This window comes from Oryzias melastigma, linkage group LG9 (genome assembly GCF_002922805.2).
Source record: "Oryzias melastigma strain HK-1 linkage group LG9, ASM292280v2, whole genome shotgun sequence".
NCBI lineage: Eukaryota > Metazoa > Chordata > Actinopteri > Beloniformes > Adrianichthyidae > Oryzias > Oryzias melastigma.
The window spans coordinates 4157298-4177188 of record NC_050520.1 but is presented as its reverse complement, the minus strand read 5'-3'; the positions used below and the strand labels follow the sequence as shown (position 1 = coordinate 4177188).

Genomic DNA, 19891 nt, shown 5'->3' with positions numbered 1-19891 from the left:
AGTTTCAAAGACTGGAAGGTTTTTTTTTAGAGAACCATAAAGTAAGAGGTTAAGAATCAGGCCAGGAGACTTTTTGGAATAAACAACAAAACTCCCTTTGAACCTGCTGCCCCTCACTGCTTCTCTGCTTTTGAATACCCAACCAAGCCTGTTCCAGTTTCCTTTCTTTCAGACTCTATTGTTGTGTTCGCACTGCTTGTGTGTGTTTTGTGTTTTACGCTTTTCTTTTGCCTCGCGCTTGGCCCCAAACATTGGAGACCACTGAAAAGAGTTGCAGAGCCAGTTGTAGGAACTTGGAAGAAAGCTTTTAGAGGAGACTTGTAAATCTTAGAGTATGGAGCTTAATTGAGGACAATATTATTTAATCCTCCCAAAAACAACAAATTGAAAAACATATTGGTTGTTAGCCAAAAAAAAAAAAAAGTAAAATGTTCAAAACTTTTTGCTATTCTAAAATAAACATACATTTTTTCAGCTTCAAATGTTCTGTTTTTTAGGTTTCGAAACTCAAAATTTCAATTTAAAAATTTTTATTTCTGTTTCAAATCTTTTTTTTTTCTCTTTTCAAATCTGACAGTTTCAGTTTCAAAACTTTTGGCCCCATTGTGGTGCGTTGAGGCAGGGCTAACACGAAGGACCAATCAAAATCGAAGATGGTGGTAACTTCCGTATGTAGGTAATTATCCAAGTACTCAGAGTCAGTGAATGCACCGGGACTGAAGTTACCACCCTCATTGATTTTGATTAGTCCTTCGTGTTAGCCCCGCCCCAATGTGCCACAACGGGGCCAAAAGTTCTGAAACTGAAATTTTCCGATTTGAACTAATACTCAAATAAAAAAAAAAAGTTTTGAAATTGAGATTTTGTGTTTTTAAACCTAAAAAGCATAACATATGAAACTGAAAATATTTAAGTTTATTTTAGAAAAGTAGAAAGTTTTGGACATTTTCCATATTTTTTGGATAAACACCAATATTTTTTCAAGTTTCATTTGGGTTTCAAATAATACGGCCCCAATATAGCTCCATATTACAGTGGTGTCTCAGAAACGAAAAGAGGAGTGAGTTTTGGTGTTAAAGAGGCTGTACGGAGGAGCTTAATGCCAGATTTAAACTGAGGAGAAAAAATCAGTGAGACTAAAGGGAAAGTTCAAGAATGAAGGAAGACTTAAAATTATATATTTTCAAGACAGAGGAAAGAAGAAGTCTGACAGCTAAATATGCCTGACTTGTAAGAAGTGATTTTTGTGCTACCAGATTGCAAGTAAAAGTTACAGATTTAAGATCAAAATTTTCTAAATTGCAAACAAAATGTAAAGTATTAACAGTAAAACTTCATAATTTGCAAATGAAAATACATATTTGCTTTCAAAAACTTTTTTTTTGTTTAAAAAAAATATTTTTGCGTTTGCAACGCAAAATTTTTAGATGTGTAGTCACTCATCTCGCTTTCGCCCTATCTTTGATTATGCCTTCAAAATTTTCTCTCAACGTTACGTTTGTGCCACACCAAACAGCCTGCTGATTGGTCTAAATTCTATCCAGTCAGGTATATCTGCCTCGCATTGACGGAGCCCGGGGGGCCGAGGCACACTTTGGACTTTCTATCGGTGCTGTTCTATCAGAATTCTACAGTCTTCAACCAACCCGTTTTTTAACGTTTTATTCATGAAAAACTACAGCTCATTCATACAAATAATAATCGTAACGTAATGTTATGTGTGGCTGGACGGAGATGACGCTGAGACGTTTTTTTCTGCTGCTGACATTTTAAACACGCTGGTTTGCAAACGCAAAAATATTTTTGGAAAGCAAAAAAATAAGTTTTTGAAAGCAAATATGTGTTTTGATTTGCAAATTATGAAGTTTTATTCTCAACACTTTACATTTTGTTTGCAATTTAGAACAATTTGATCTCAAATCTGTAACTTTTGCTTGCAATATGGTGGCACAAAAATCACTTCATAGACTTGTGGTCAGCTCTGAATAAAGTGGAAGAAAAAACATTCTTTGCTCCTGTTTCTCCTCCTGCCCCCATCCTTTTCTCAGCTTCACTGGAGACTCGTTGAAGCAGTTTACATGAGAACTTTGCAGTTGTGTTTAAAGTAAATAAAAATCAGTTTTATCCACTGGATTCTTCAGTGGTAGTGGAGATGTTAGAACTTCACGGTTTGGCACGCCTTCTCCTTTCATCACGAGAAGGCTGGGATGTGATGCATGGAGAAAGGAGGCGGAGAGGGGGGGCATGGGAGACGTCGGGAGGGGGGGTGGACTGGGCCAGCAGCTGCCGTCTCCTCATTAACATGCGCACCTGCTCCCAGCAGCTTTTCTTCAGCGAGCTCGTGTGGCGCCTCACGACCTCCGCCGCCACCACCACCAGGGCTGAGCTCGACTGGCCTTCCAGCAGCCAGATCTGAGGCTCGTCTCTATGGAGCTAAATTTGGGCCAATATTATTTGAAACCCAAATAAAACAACTTTAAAAAATATTGGTGTTTAGCCAAATATATTAGTCATATATTTTTTTTCACTTTCACCTTTTTTTTTCGGTTTCAAATCTGAAAATTTCAGCACCGGGACTGAAGTTGCCATCCTCGTTGATTTTGATTGGTCCTTCCTGTTAGCCCCGCCCAAATACACCACAACAGGGCCAAAAGTTTTGAAACTGAAATTTTCAGATTTTAAAAATAAAAAAGGAGTTAATAGTGAAAAAAAGCAATTTTGAAACTGTAAAAAAAAGTTTTGAAATTAAAATTTTGAGGTTAGAAACCTAATAAAATAAAAAAAAATAATAATAATTAAGTTTTATTTTAGAAAGTGTTTGAAAGTACCAACACCAAAGTAAAAATTTTCCATTAGGAAGGTGATTTCTTTAACTTTATGACCCCTCAGTGTAATACTTGACACACTACATACTATTTACTGTTGTGTTACTGAACTTACTTCTCTCAGTAAACTTTTAAGTTTCCCAAAATACATTTCAGCACAGAAAATTTCAGTAAATATTTGCTCTTTTTGGGGTGATACTCTGAAAAGAGGGGGAAAATATCCCAAAATACTTTGAAAAATGCTCGTTTTAGTTAAGTTAGGCATATTAAGATTTCCCCCCCCCCCAAAAATATTACTATTTTGCAATTTTGATGAAAGGTTTTTTTTTAGATAGATTTGCATGCTTTTTATTCATTTTTATAGCACATTGGGTTCTGCATTCTGATTGGCTGTGAAACATTGTTATATGTTTGCCAGAGTTACATAAACAGTTAATCAGATTTGATATTTGTTTTCATTCTATAATTCTGGTCTTAATTTTCTATTAAAGTTTGAACTTTCAGAGTTTAAACAAGAGATAAAAGTTTAAAAATGGTCATGTCTATCTGATAAAAATGTGTGTAGTGAGGGGTTTTATTGTCTTAAAGTATTTATTGTATTTGAAAAAAAATACGATTTTATCTATCGCAAGTCATTTTTTGAACGTAACTTCCACAATAAACGAGGGAACACGGTATCTTTATCTTTACATTTATACTATAAATGTACTCTTACTCTACTGTTGTCATCATAGGGCTATTGGTGTTAGCAAAAATATTATGATTCAAGACAAAAGCAAATAATTGAACATCCCCTTAGGAAATAAATGGCAGTCCTGTGTATCATTACCATGGTCACGATTGAACACAGTTGAAATTCTAGGAGGTTGACTCCATAGTAAAGTATTTTAGGCTCTCTTCTGTGCACAGAGCAGGCACAACAAACTCTTCTAGTATAGTGATGGAGAGTAGCATAAGCAGACATGAATGGAAATGTGTTGTTACACTGAAAGCATTGGGTCAATGTTGAGAGGAGTCAGGGGCAGAGACACTTACAGTCTGTTTAACTTAACCAAAACGTGTCAAGTTTACAGCTGAGATAAATTAGACTGGAAGTCTTTGTGGAAGAGGAACAGATACGGAGGATCTGCTTTATTTTATACACTTAACAAAACACAACATGTAAGTAACAAGTAGGTGAGACACAGGTGTGTCCTATGAATGGTAATGATGTGTGTTTGTGTTTTAGGTCCAGTTTACGAATGGCCAAATTAGTCAAAATTGGTGACTAGTCGACCATTAAAATAATCGTTTGTGGCAGCTCTAAATCATAATTAATTTGCACACTTTGTTTTTATTGAATTCATTTTTTTTATCTTTTGTAAATAATGTTTATCTTTATATCTTCTGCAAATGTCTAATGATGCAACAGCCAAATTTCCCAGCTTGGGATGGATAAAGTATTTCCATTCTATTCTATTCTATTCTATTCTATTCTATTCTACTCTATTCTATAACTCTTTGCAATGTGACACAGAGTTAACCCTTTAACTACCCAAAAAAGAAAAAAAATATCCAAAAAGTTTTTTTCTCCTGCTTCTTATTCCCCCTAAAGGGACATCAAAGTTAGAAAAAAAAATTGAAGTGATTTTTTTTTTCTAAAAATACACAGAGGTTCTGTAAAAGTTACTATCTGGTGTGCACCAGTTACTATCCAGACTTTTTTTTAACATCAGTTTTTAGAACAAAATATGTTCTGGTTAGTAATTGGTGCGCACCATATGGTGACTGAAAAATTTTTTTTTTTTGTGAAAATTGAAGTAAAAAATTTGTGGTTACTATCTGGTAGCACCAGTTAGTAATCAAAATAAAATATATATCTTTACTTCAATTTTTGCGAAATAAAAAAATGTTTTTTTTCCTTCAAATTTTTTTCCCTTCAATGTCCCTTAGGGCTTCTGTACATTGGGGTTAGGTACACATCAATATTAAAAAAAAAATGTTTTCTAAAGGTGCCCCAGTATTTGGTTGAACAGGCAGTTAGAGGGTTAAAGATCTCTCTTCCTCTTTACTTTACTGGGGTAACCCGGTACTGACTGTGTGAGATTTTGTAACCACTGTGACCCCTCAGCCTCTGACCTTCTCGTTTGACCCAGATAACGCTCAGCCAAGGTGGCGCTCTCCGCTCTGGGTGTTGTGACATGCCACCACTCCCCACTACTGTTTATGCAGCAGGCAGTCTAGCATGAGATGTTTTCTTTTCCTCGCCACAGTCCCAAGGCTGCGTAATCCCCTGAGAGGGAAACCCTGTCTAAACACAGGCCTGACCCCGCCACACAGGGGGCCGCAGTTTGACCCCCACAGCACACAAACACACGCTGGACACCCTGGGAATGTTTGGGGACATTCTCTTGCCAGCGCCTCCGGGCTGAACCACACCGGCTCCTGTCGGGTATTTTAAGCCCCTTTAAACGTCTCCCGTTATTTATTGCTTTGGGTTTTTATGAGCGAAAAGCTAAATTATATCTGGAGAAATATGTTGTTTGACAAATATCTCTAGAAAATTATTTTCAGATGTTTTCAAACATTTTCAATAATTAACTCACTAATCCTCACCTGTAATCTGCTGCTTTTCATCGCTTGTCTGATGGCCGGGCTGATCCCTCCTCTCTGAGGGAAGAGTTACGAGCGCTGAGGTGGTGCCATGTTGGCCCACAGCTCAAACGCTGGCATAGCTGCCGCCTTGTCTTCAGGATCTACAGGGTCAAAGAGAGCACATATCAGCTCTGAAAGCTGTCAGAGGCTTCAGTGATGGAGGAAGTTTCTCCATACGTATTTTAGAGAGTTTTGGAGAAAATCTTGTAGTTTTACTGTCAATGATAAAGCAATAGCAAGCAAAGTTTTAGGATTGTTTGGTCTAATGAGAAAATAAAGACATGCATCTTCTCTCCATCTCCATGTGTATGAGGCCCCTTTGTTGTGTAGTGTGTATCCTCTAGGGAGGACTTTTATAGTTGGAAATGTGTGATCTCCTCTTTGTGGGTGCTTGTTTTCTTGGCGGTGTTTATGACTCTGACACAACATGTGAGAAACATCACAGGGGTTGGTCTCAGTTCAGAGCGCTCCAGTTTACAGCTTCAAACACATTGTTCTCAGGGGTGATGGCGCAAGACAAATGCATTGTTTAGATTGGTTCCCATGGCTGCTGCTGCTGTCAGATTTATGAAACTGGACCTTTGTTGCCAAACTACCTGATTTATGAGCACAGAAGAGTTCTACAGGTGCACCAGTGGACAACACTTCACATACTGCAGGTTTTTGGACAAATATAACTCGCCAGGAGGGTTAAAGCTGCCAGCAGAATCATGGGTGGCCCTCTGCTGCACCTGAAAGAAGTCCACAGACAGTGCTGCGTTAGCAGAACCTCCATCATGAAGGAACGTCAACACCTCTCTCGCTGTCAGATCTCTGAAGAAATGCAGAAGTATCGGCTAGGGATGTCCCAATCCGTTTTTTTTTTTTTGTTCCAGTCCAATTCCAGGTCATTTGATGTTGAATTTAAATCCAGGTTAAAGACTCACCTGTTCTCAGATGCATTTGTTTAATATGTATTCAAAAGTTTACGTCTGCACTTTTTATCTATGCTTGTTTTAAATTAAAATCTTTTTACTTTCTTTTAATTTTATTTTAATGATCACATTTTTACTATTTCTTTGATTGTTTCTTTTAATGCTTTATGTAAAACACTTTGAATTGTCTCTGTACATGAAATGTGCTACAAATAAACTTGCCTTGCCTTGAATATCTGGAGATAGGGCTGGGCGATATGGAATTTTTTATATCGTGATATAGTTTTTTTATGTCATGATACAATAACGATATACTGTATATCACAATATAAATCAAAAGAAAATTCAAGAAATGGTTTCAAGTTTCAAAAGAAAACATAAGTAAAACAGAGCAATAAACTGCTTGATCAATTCCATTAAAAAACAAAGCATTAATTCCACATATAAATTCTAGTGTTTTCAAGCATTTCAGAACAAACATACTGTAAAATTGACAAAAACATTTATCAACACCCTCTGAATAATCTAGGAACCAAAAGCCAACCCACAGAGTTTCTTCTGGTACTTTAGACTGTTGCTTCTGTGCAGGTCTGAAGTTCGTTGTTTTTGCTGGATAATTCTCGTTTATATCAGTCCGTGATCGAGCATGCTCAGTGGCTCTCCTTCAGGTAATAAAAAGGTTGGTGGTGTTTCCAGGTTTGGAAGGAGCATGCCTTCTGAACAATTTGGAATGAACATTATTCTGCTTTTTTTGTTAGATATTAAATAACTGAAATAACTCCACAGAGGAGCAGAAATGTAAATTTTCAGTCACCAGCTAAGTTGGCTTATAGATAAAAAAAAAATCTGCCGGACAAATTATAACTCTATTTAAAATAGAAATAACCTTTACTTTTTGAACTTTTTTCTGATTTTTTTTTCAAGAAAATTAAATAGCAGAAAAGTAATTTATAAAGGCATGAACATATCTTTATTGCCATCTGTAAACTCAACCTCAACTTTATATTAAATCATAACAAAATACACCCTGAAACAGTATAATGTTTTGGGTTATTGTTATTATATATCATTATTTACATTAAAGCTGCAGCTTTAAGGAGTCGGAAGGATTCAGCACAACATCTGAGTCACAGTTTTTGGTGTAACTCCGGTTCAGTAATGCTACAGAGACGGTGCTAAAACACAGTGGATTCAGTTCTGTTATTATTTAGAAAATACCTTTTAATTAATGTGTCATAAATTATTGTGTTTTATTTATTTACCCCATCTTAAAGGCCGGTCCATAAAAATACTGTCCGACTTAAACCGGTTTGTGTTTTCATACAGGTGGAACAGCTCGTTAGCATGATAGCATGGGCGTCTAACAACAGCGCTGTCTCCAAATCAACACTCTTTATTAATCTGTCTGTTGCTGCTTTAAGGCTTTGTCACCCAGTTCTGACTGGATCCTGTCAAAAATCGCTGTATTTTATGCTGTTTCATCGTCCAAAATGAAACGCCTGTGGACTGTGGGGCTGAAACGTGACAATAGAGGACAAAAACAATGACCAAAAGAAGAGCTAATAATTTACGTAGTAATTTGGCTAGTGTTAATTTTGGACCTTTCAAAATAAAAGTCTATCGTGATAGACTCATTTTTCTATCAAGAAAAGATTCTGCCACGATAAATATCATTACTGTTTTATCGCCCAGCCCTAGCTAAAGGGTATTTTTGCTATACTCTACTGTACCTAATAAAGATGGCAAATCATTGATCCTGGACATCACAAATATTTGTAATATAATTTTCTGTAACAAATCGTGAAATCAACCTTTTACTATCTTATTAAGTGATTTATCTTAATTCTAGAAAGCTTCTGGTGCAGTTTTAGTTCATTGCCTGAAGGTTTTTTTCCACTCTACTCTACTATAGTTATAAAGATCAAGAAACAGCACTCTTGGACGTCACAAATGTTCCTACTCAATTTTCAAGGAGCAGATTGCAAAAAAACACGAGTTTACGTGTTACATCCCTAATGAAAAAATGTTTCTTATGTTGTGAACTGTCAATAAAGAAATCTCCAATCTTGAAATGGAAAAAGGAGATTTTTTTATTTTAGTTTGAAGTATTACTCTATCACATTTTACCCGATGAGTAAAGCAAATGTTGAATACAGTCTGTCTTTTCATTGCTCATTTTAAAAGGATCGAAGGATGAACAGTTACAGCTATTTATCTTTAAAACAATACTTAGTGTTAAGATTATTAGTTTGATCAATTTAGTACCTGTTGTTTGTTAAAGCTTAGATTGAATCCATTGCTTTTATGCTTGTCTCATGGTCAGTTTTGTAAAGTGAAGTTTTTTAACAGAAGCTAAACTAAGATTTATGGTTATAATGCTTACATTCAGATTAAAACCAAATTAATAGGGAAACCAGAGGTGTATTAAAGACCGACTCCAGTGAAAATAGGGGTTTGGTGTTTCTAACATTTTCTTGGATGATATAATTAAGATTAAAACTATGTTTCTGAGTATTTCTTCATTCAAATAGCGGTGATTCAGGAGCAGACAAAAAGCTTGTAGTTGTTATGTAGAAATTGCCTCAAACTCCCTGCTCTCCTCCGCTGCATTCTGATGTAAGCAGCTAGATTCATGTACGTCTTTGTTTTTCTCTTGGAAGCCTCCGTTGGAGATGATTGGAGTGGGAATTTAAAGCTTTAGGTTTCGAATGTAGTCTTTCCTTTCATTTATATTTATATTTTCATTAAAAGCCTGCTGCTCAATGTTCCCTCTTGTGTTCTTTAGGTGCCAGCATGGATTTGTTGGAAGCAGATGTCAGTTTCATGACCCCTGCAACAATCTGCCGTGTGCGAATGGCGGCACGTGTCGAGCCGTCTCCAAAGGCAACACGGTGGACTTCAACTGCACCTGCAAACTTGGCTTCACTGACCGCCGCTGCATGACGCCCATAAACATCGCCTGCTTCAGCTCACCGTGCCGCAACGAGGGCACCTGTGAGCCCGAGGGTCTGCAGGGCTACAGATGCCGCTGCCCACCTGGATTTGCAGGTAAAGCCTTTGTTACAACGGCTCTTATGGCTAAATATGGACTGTCTGCAGGGGAGAAATGGGCAAACATGTATGGGGCACGCTTGAAATATCAAGGTTGAGGGCTGCTCGGTGATCCTGTAAAATTAAAAAGCTCACGCATATTTTTTTCTTGTGTAAGCTAACACTTACACAACACAAGAGTGAAGTAGATGAGACGCAGGTGTGTCGTACAGATATTTCACTGTTTCAATCCCCCCATATCCTGCGGACTGTTCAAGGAGTCCATTAGTTGGGTTGGGCGCTGATTGAGTTTTATTCGGTACCAGTGCCAAAGCGGTTCTTTTGTTTCGGTTCCTAATCGGTGCCAATTTCTGTACTTCTGTAATAAAAAAAATGCCTGCATCTTCCCAAATCAACACATTTTCATTAGGGCTGGGTTGAAAAATCGATTAATCGATTTGAATCGATTTAGGCTAAATAAATCAATAATCGATTCCTAAAAATATAAATTGATTTAGCACCTAAAGCTAAGGTCCGCTAGCTTGATGCTAACGTTCAATAGAAATTCAGGAAAGGCAGAAGGATTGTCTAGAACACGTGTCAAAGTCGAGGCCCTCCTGGTAATTCTATCAGATCATTTTATTTTATTGTTATTAATGGCCCGATGTTATCTTGTGCTTATTTCTAACTTGTCTATTTTTTAAGGCTATTTTGGAGTTTAGCTAATATTTCAGGTAAATGCTAGCTGTTTTGGCTAATTAAGGCTTTTTTCAATTTTTAGGCTATTTTGAAGTTTAGCTATTTTTCAGTTCAGCATCTTCAGCAGCCAGATTCAGCTTACAGCATTGTCACTAGCATTATCGCAGGTAATGCTATATATCTAGTTCATAATTATGTTAAAAAGTTATGGTTTTAAAGTTCTATTTTAGTTAGTTTTCATGAAGTCCCTTGAGGTGGCCATACAAGCCTCAATACAACTGCAAGACACACCTGTGCTCCACTTAAGATGCAGCTTCTCCTTCACTGAGACCCAGACTCACATTCATTTCACAAAGCAAATCCTCCCAGAGGTCATGCTGTGTGTATTCTGTCTGCTCAGGTGAAGACTGCTCCAAAGCCGACCCGTGTGCCTCAAACCCATGTGCAAACGGTGGCCGCTGCTCCTTGTTTGAGTCCTTCTTCATCTGCACCTGCACGCCTTTCTTCTCTGGGCAGACCTGCAAACAAGACATCAACGAATGCGACATCAACCCACCGCTCTGCAAAAACGGCGGCTTGTGCATCAACGAAGTGGGCGGCTACAGATGCCAGTGCCCCCCTGAATACATCGGGAAACACTGCGAGACGCGCTACCTGCCCTGCAACCCGTCGCCCTGCCTTAATGGAGGCACCTGCATTCAAAAGGGCGAGACCAACTATGAGTGCTCCTGTGTGCCAGGTAATACAGCAAAAATCACCAATTCTTTTGTCCTTCATGGGAAAACAAGAAGTGAGTTTAGTTTAGAAAAGATAGATATCTGAGTTGTGCTTTCTCAAATCAGTGAAACTATGATGACGTCTCGCCTGAATCATTCCAACCATCAGAGCTCCTTGTTGTTGTTTGTAGATCGGTGAGGTCATTGAAGGCAGGGCTGTTCCTGCTTGTGTTCTCCGTGTGTACATACGTGTGTACATACATGTGTGATTGCTGCTCTGCTGTGTGTGTGAACGAGCGCAGCAGGAAGACATGGAGTCTTATCCTGAGGAAATGGTCAAAGGACAACATCCGCTTCACATGGTGGACTGACGGAATGCTTGCTCCGGACTTCAGTTCAGCCCAGAGCCCCTCACCTTTACATAGACTGACTTTTACGTTGTGTTTTCATTCACTAGAACTCTAAAGGAAACACGTCCAAATGGGTAAAGGGGACAGTATGTGGAAGTTATGCACCTGAAAGCTTCTGTGCTTTAAAATCTTTTTTTTTAATGCAACATAAAACACAAATCGTATACAGTTACTTTTTTAGAATGTCACTCCTGCGGATGAGTTTGTACATTGATTGTATAGAACTGGACCGAGTAAGTGTGGCGTCGTTGATAGAAAACGGCTTTCATCCATACAAATTACGTCAATTCTGTCGCCACTTTTACACAATCCGGACGCCTCCATGTTGGAGCCAGATTACGTCACTAAGCAGTAATTAGTCCAAGTCAACGTTTCTATGCCAACTGCTCTGGCCAATTACGAATAAGCTTGTTGGAAAGCCACACCCCTTGAAACTGAGCAACACAAAATCTGTCAATTAAAAGTTTTGAGCATTGGATGTTGGGAGCAGTAGGCTCCACCTACTTTTTTTGAGGCATCTGATTGGTCAGTTTGTAACTTAAATACCTTGAACTAGAGAAAAAGAGGATTATCAAAATGTTAATAAGTGTTTTAGAGCCAGAATGTTTATTCTGACTAATAGAATAACTGAGTAACAGTATTTATTTCTCTTTAGAAGTCTATGGGATTTTGGCTTCTTGGATCTTGTGGGCACTTCCTGTTTGGAAAGCCAGGGGGTTGGGGTCACTCATAGTTCTCATATAGAGTCAATGGTCACTAATATATGTAAGAATGATACAAAAATTCCTGAATAATTTTTAAAATTTTATTTAAATGAACATTGACATATGTTGAGGCTGTTGTTTTTATTCATTGCAATAAATTGATTCTTATATCAGAGTATGCACCTAGGGATTGCACCACTTTAGCACAAGTTGAAAATGTGTTTTTTTTAGTTAGTCACTGTAATATGACTTTATGTGGAAGAAAGAGCATTTTATATACTCTTCATTGGTTAAAAAAGTCAGTTACGGCTTCCTTTGTGCACATGCCCGATCCACAATGCTGTGGTGGCCTGTTGCATAACTGTTGCTATTATACACTAATGTTGCTGCAGCCTCACACGGGCACAGCTGCTGTCTTTCCTGGGAAGGAAAAGACAGTTGACCACATTTAACTGAAGACTGAACTCTTTTTTTTTCTCTCTTTTCAAGAAGAAAAGATTTGAAACTTCCGTTCAGAGCGGGAGCATGTAACTTGAGTTGTTTTGCTGTTCTCAGGTTTTACAGGAAAAAACTGCAACAGCAACATTAACGACTGTCCAGGTCACGAGTGTCAGAATGGAGGCACATGCGTGGATGGAGTCAACACTTATAACTGCCAGTGTAAACCCGAGTTTACAGGTTTGTGCAGAAATGATCCCGCCGATGACTCCAACCTGATGCTGTAGCAGAACACCGACCCATCCCTGTCCCTCCACAGGTCAGCTCTGCATGGACGACGTCGATGAGTGCCAGCTGATGCCCAACGCCTGCCAAAACGGCGGTACCTGCCACAACACGTACGGCGGCTACCAGTGCGTGTGCGTGAACGGCTGGACCGGGGACGACTGCAGCAAGAACATCGACGACTGTGCCAATGCCGCCTGCTACAAGGGGTCCACCTGTCACGACCGCGTGGCGTCCTTCTACTGCGAGTGTCCTCCCGGGCGCACCGGTGAGTTTCCCATCTCAAGTTTCAATCCTTTTTATGAAAAATATGATCCAGTTGATTTTTTTAGTACATTGTTTTTTCGCTTATTATGAGCATATCTTTGTGTAACAGATCATCACCCTCACACAATTTATGCTCCTCTAATACTTTAGGAACCTCATAGCTAGGGCTGGGTCGATAAAATCCATTCATAGATTTAAATAGATTTAAACTTAATAGATCAATAATCAATTCATAAAAATATGAATCAATTTAGCACATAAAGCTAACGTCTGCTAGCTTGATGCTAACGTTTAATGGAATCTCCTATAGGACGGCTAATGCTAACGGTCGGTCGATGTAGACATACATTTCTGACTAACTGAACATCTTTAAATTAATTTTCCAAACTCTTTCAAGGAAATATTTTTTAATGTAACTATTTGTGATCTAAAACACTGTTTTTGCCCATACTCTCTTCTTCTGTAACAAGGTGTAATGTTATAGTGGGATTGCCACCTAGTGGCCACACTGAAACGCCCTCCAGGAGAGGCAGAACAATCGTTGTAACAATCCATGTAACACTGTATGCTAATAACAATATTATTATTTTACTAATAAATTCTATAGTAAATGAACTGTATCAGATATAAATATATTAAAATATAATAGATTAATAATGTATTTATAAACAAATGTGTATAAATGTGTAAACTCAAAATTGAATTGAGAGGACAAAAAGAATAGAAAAAATCAGAATCGAATCAATTCTGGAAATTATTGTTGATACCCAGCCCTACTCACAGCCTTTAAGAATAGACATTTTCTCTTTTAGCCACTAATTTTAGTAACCAGCTTTCTGAATGTATTAAAGAACATAGAATGTGACAATCTGAGCTGAAGATTTAAAGGTTTAGAAAATCCACATGAGCGTTCTTCTGCAGGCCTGCTCTGCCAGCTGGACGACGCCTGCATCAGCAATCCCTGCCAGAAAGGCTCGAACTGCGATACCAACCCTGTCACTGGAAACCACTTTTGTACCTGCCCCTCGGGGTATTTTGGACCCTCCTGTGACAAGGATGTGGATGAGTGCTCCTTGGGTAACTCAGAATTTGTTTCTTAAACATTTTTTGTAAAAAATAACCACTATTAGGCTGTAACTTCTAAAGAATTTAGCTTTTTTTTTTTAACAACGTTTAACCAAACTAAACTGTAGTTTTGTAGTATTAACATGTGATTGGGCTCTTTAAACAGGTCCCAACCCCTGTGAGCATGCTGGGAAGTGCTTAAACACTAAGGGCTCGTTCCAGTGTAAGTGCCAGCGGGGTTATGTCGGGCCACGCTGCGAGTTGGACGTCAATGAGTGCATCTCCAATCCGTGTAAGAACGAGGCCACCTGCTTGGACCAGATAGGGGACTTCCAATGCATCTGCATGCCAGGTGAGACTCCTGCTTAGAACCAGAAAGGAAACAGAAAGCACAGCCAAGTCTTATTTTTGTCCTTCCTCATGTATGGAGATTTAAACAAACCAATAAAAAATAAACTCGATGTAAAATGATATGAAAGTAATATTATGTCCCAAATCAATCAGAAAAAAGCTAATTGAATCTTGTTGATTAATGAATAACAAAAGACAGAAATTTCACCTGGAATTTTGTTTTGTATTTTCATCCAAAAATGTGTTGATTACTTTTTTTGACTAAATTTATTCTTGTTTTTTATGAAACTACTCCTAAAACTTTAATTTCAACAGTTTGTTAAACATTTTTGGGGTTTCTACAGCAAAATGAATTCCATTTTTCCAGACGGAATTTTCTTTTTTTGCATGATTTTATGTCTAGTGTGTGAATAGAACATGGAAAAATGACTAAATAAAGGTATTGTCACATAGGTGAAGTTGTGCTGATTAAAATGATACCAAATAAGCATGTTAAATTGAAAATAAAATACAGAGTTAAATTCAAAAGTAAAAAAAAACAGAGTTTTAGGCCCTAGGTTCCAGAGGGTTAAACTTGCAAATATTCTGGCGTTAACCAGAACTCAAACTCGGCATTGGTTTGGCCTTCATTCTGTTTATTTATTAATCTCTAGAGTTTCCTTGCACATTGCAGTCATTTCTTTACAGAACCATAACTCGCTACAGGAATGGGCTGGAAACTTTCTTTCTTTTTTGAAAATTTGTATATATTTTTTTCTTCATAACTGGATTAAAACCGGATTAAACCATCTGGCGGGCCCGCTGGCTGTATGTTTGACACCCCTGCGTTAGAGGGTTAATACTGGAGTTTTTGCTGAGAAAACACGCTCCTTAAACTGCTGTAACTCGATTGTCCATGCACTTATTTTAATCTTCATGGATTCTGACACTGAAAACATGTAACACTTTTACTTAATATCTTTGACTCTTTAACATCGGCGCTTTAGCTCCAGTGTTGATATTCTTTTGACTACTGTAACTTGGCAACCATCTACGCAATTAACGTAAATCAGTCGATTCTGTCACAGAGAAAAGCGTCTCTGCACCATTATTCAACACTTTATTTAGTATGTGTTACATAATGGCACAAAGGGGATGTGAAACGTTTCTTTTCTCTTCGTCAGAATCCATTGATGTACTTTCATTTGAGTTTTGCTGGTGACATCTTCAATGTTAAAACAGACTTAACTAAGTGTTGCAAATGATGCTTTCCCCCACTTCAGAATGCATTAATTACAGAAACAATTAAAGAGTTCTATAAATGGGGCTTTAAAAGTGTTAGTTGTTATCAAATTTTTGACAAATTAAAATAAACTTGTTTAATTCATGAAAATAGTCATAAACTGTCTATGTGCTGCTGCCTATAGGTTGAAACAAGGTATTGCAGTTGAATTTTTGTGATTGGTCAACTGGTGTGAGTCCCAATCTTTATCTGTTGTCCCTGGACTGGTGATACATGTGTTTCCAAAGACAACTACGATGAATTAAACAAAATAATAAAATAAAGGCTGAACATTAAAACTGTCTACAACCAAATGAAGCCAATTCAGTCACCATTTTTACACTGTACGGACGCCGCCATGTTGGAGCCGGATTACGTCATTACAGGCTACCCAAACACCAAATCAACTTATTTTGTCTGTTGACCTCTTTAAATGGACTTTAAATGTGCTATCTGTTGCAAAATTTTTGACAAATTAAATTAAACTTGTATGGTTCCTGAAATGATGGTCTAAAATCATCTGTGTGCTGCCCCCTATAGGTTCAAATGAGGTATTGCAGTTGAATTTTGTGATTGGTTAACTGATGTAAGCCCCAGAAGTTTCACGTCATCGTGCTCTGCAGCTCCAGTATAAAAGCCCCGCCCATCTTTGATTCTGTAACGGTCGTTTGCTAACGTTAGCATTAGCATGGCTCGTAGCTGTTTTGCCTTCGGTCTTCATTGTGTGATACATTGTATAAAACTTTGTTTCTCTGTTCTGTTCTATAAAACACATCGCAGCTGAGCGATCAATCAGGGATCGTTGTTGGTTGAAGTATTTTAGACTTTTGTTTTTTATCCTGTCGGAAAGAACCTTCGAGGATTTTCAAGACTTTGTAAAATTAACAGAAAGTAAAATATCAGGTTCAAAGCATTGATCAATTTAATCAATTCTAGAAGAAAGAGGGAATGCAAAGCTTTCAGAAGTGAGTGTGTTCTTCTATTTATTAGTATCTAAACCTCATTGTTTTAGGCCTTTTGTCTGTTTACAGCTGCCTTTTTTTTAGCAGTTTTGACAGTTTCAAACCGTCTGAGCATCTCCCTCCTGTTTCTCTTTGACTAATTGGCCAGGTTACGAGGGGGAATTCTGTGAGATCAATACGGACGAGTGTGCCAACGGCCCCTGCTTCAACAGCGGCAAGTGTATCGACAAGATCAACGGCTTCCACTGCGAGTGCCCCACAGGTGAGGCTCCCGCACGGCCGCGGAGGGGAATCGGGGATGAGGGAGGGGGCGCGGGGCCGGAGGGCGGAGAGGTCGATCTTTCTCCACCTCCGCTCTGCGCTCAAACACACACAAAGCGCTCTCCGGACGGGGCTGTAATCCCAGCCCTGAGGCGGGCTTACGCAGGCCCGGGCAGCACGGAAAAATCTATGGGGAAAAGCTCCGGGAAGTTTTTGAACAAGTTTCCTACCAACCCCGATGATGGAGCAGAAACTTGAGGATCTGAGGAAGGTTTTTGATTGAAACTGGAACGTGACAAAGCTTGTGATGAAGGCAGATGCTGCTCAGCTGCAAATGTTTAGTGGATACGATTTCCTTTTTGCAGCTTTTTTAAATTCTATTTCAGAAGAAGAGGCTTCGAAGGAGCGAAGGAATGCAACGATTGAGCTTTTCAATTGAAAGGAGTTTTTTTGCATTCTTTTACTGAAGCCACTGAGGTGGAAGTGATTTTTTTTTTTTTTATTTAGGGAAGGAAAATAGCAAAGTGGGGTGGATCAAAGGAGAGGGGGCCGGGTTCCTCCTGTTGAGAGAAGAAGAAAAGGGAGAGAAAAAGACATCTGAGAAAGAAGTCTTTAGAATAAACAGTAGTGAACAGAGGAGCTTAACACAAAAAAAACTGAGTGTGACACTGACAGAGAGCTGGGACGGGGAGGGGGGGCTCCAAGTGGAGGTTTTTTCAAAGATGGTGGTGGGGGGTGCTCTGGGACCGTTATACTGAAGGGTACCAAAAAGGGAGGGAGTTTAACCGCCCTGCTTGAGATGTAAATTTGTCCCCGAGGCGAGCCCCCCCCTCATCTCTGTACATGGAATAGCCATGGAAACCCCACTGCGAGCCATTGAAATGCCTGATTCCTGCAGTCTGGGGGGACGTGCACGTGCGTCTGTCCATCTTCACACTTCTATGTGTGTGTGTGCGTGCACGCCTGCGTGCGTCTGGGTAAGAAATTCCTTCACAGGGGTTTTTGGAGGCTTTTCATTTCAGTCAGGAGGGCATTACGGAGTATTATGGCTGAACTGTGAAGAAACTTTACGTGCTCATCTCAGCGGGAAAGCTGTGGGTTTGCAGCAGTCAGAACTGACACAAATACAAACTAGAAACTGTACATTTCTTGGTAAAAATACTAAATATGATTTGTATTTATGCACATTATCATGCAGTTGTGTTTAACAGGTAGTAACTCGGTATTACAAATAAAGCTTTAAGCATGCAAAATAAAAAGTCCTTATAAAAGCAGAAAAAAAATATTTTGTCTTTTTTTAAATTTTCTGTTTCATCGATACAAGCAACATTTTAATAAAAGCACAAATCCTTCAAAACGCACTGAAAGGTTGGAGTTGGAAAGGTTTATTTTTAGAATTTTGAGAAATAAAAGGAACAAGGTAAAATTGTGATTTTTTTTTCACATTGGATGTTTTATGCGTTAGGGGGAATCAAATAAAACATTTAAGTCCTTATGTGATCCTCACATTGTGTTTTCATGCATGAAAAAGCTTTTAACAAACATTTGGACGCATCAACCTTTCTGTGATTCACTTTTTTATCAACAGTCCCCTAAAACTGCACTCCAGTCATCTTTTAAGTATGATGATGCTGTTTTTAGCCAAAAACGAAAAACTTTTGTTGTTTTTTTAGAACATAGTTACTTCAAAACACCATATCAAGATCCACATAGTGGACATCAGAGGTTGAACCATCAGCAATTATTACTATTTTTAATCTGGGATGTTTTAAGAGATTTTTGAGAGACTCCAGGCCTTCTTGAGAGCTGTTTTTAATAATACTGCTTTGCTTTATGCTCTATTTCTGAGCTTGGTACTATTTATAGAATGTATAACATTGTCACAGCTCCTGTTGGAGGGTTATAAAAAAGACATTTTAGGAAGATGGTTGAACCAGGTTACATTGCTTCACCAATTAAGAATTCAAAAAGCTAATTTTACCAAATTTGACACAAATAGATTTTTTATTGCCCCAGTAAGAGCAGATTTTAGTTGATATTATTGCTATTTTTGTTCCTGTAATTCATTGATTCTGTAGATAAATAGAAAACTTAGAAAAAACATTTATTTATTTATTCTTTGTTTATTTTATGATTCACTGGATACTATAAATCTTATTTGTATATTCTAGACTGCACTCCTATTTATGTTGTTTATTATTACTGTCTATTCCAAAAAAAAATTTGCATTAAAATTACATTGAAACCAGTCGATCATTAGAATGGTCAATAAATATGAATACACTCTTAGACGTGCACTTTTTAAATCCTAATGACCTTAACAATGCATCTTTCTAGGACATGTTTCTACACAGCAGCAGGAGTTCATTAGAAATTCACCTCTGAGTTGTGGGTGGGACTGTTGGCACGGAAGTTAGCCTCAGCTGATATCCCGTCATCCCTTTGTTTACTTGCTAGATTACAGCCCCTTAAAACCGCAACCTAATTTTAGCTGTGCAACAAAAATGCAATATCAGACGTTCATGGATCTATTTGTAGATGCATCAGAATGGGGCGGAGCAGGGAGACTTTGGCCCCGCCCATTTCACTTGCTGTGTCACAAAAGAGAGCTTTTTCAAACTGACTATTTTTTATTTGCTCTTAATTCACCACAAATGTATGTCCTTCATCATCATAAAAATGCTACAATAACATGTTTAAAACGCCATTTTCACTGGAGTGGGTTTTTAATAAATACACTCAAATAGCAAAAACAACAGAAAAACATTTTTCTGAACCCAAACATTAAAATTGAAAACACCAAGCTTCACTTTGTGTGAATCAGTGACTCAGTAATTGAAACATCTGCTCGTGGCTGTGCTGCTATGAAGATGTTTAAGCTGCTATCTCTTCATCAGTAAAAGTCCTTAGACTTGATTGACTGTCAGAGTAAAATAATATCTGAGAACAATGTCAAGGAGAAGGAGGAAACCTGCTGGCAGATTTTGAATGAACAAGGGTCTGAATAGTGTGGTGTTAAAGGTCAAATTGGATCTTTTTTTTTAGGAGGGTAGAGAGTTGGGGGGGGGG

The 19891-nt window shown here is 38.2% G+C and overlaps 1 protein-coding gene across 1 annotated transcript in view; it reads left to right on the top strand.

Annotated features, from left to right (window-relative positions):
- The window catches only part of LOC112147959 (notch receptor 1), a gene marked incomplete in the record, with an annotated part of 61349 nt that overhangs the window by 13978 nt on the left and 27480 nt on the right, over window positions 1–19891 (top strand). The window contains 7 exon segments of the mRNA XM_024274686.2: window positions 9159–9421; window positions 10503–10841; window positions 12488–12610; window positions 12690–12923; window positions 13844–13999; window positions 14154–14339; window positions 16710–16823. Coding sequence (XP_024130454.1) covers window positions 9159–9421; window positions 10503–10841; window positions 12488–12610; window positions 12690–12923; window positions 13844–13999; window positions 14154–14339; window positions 16710–16823 — 1415 coding nt within the window.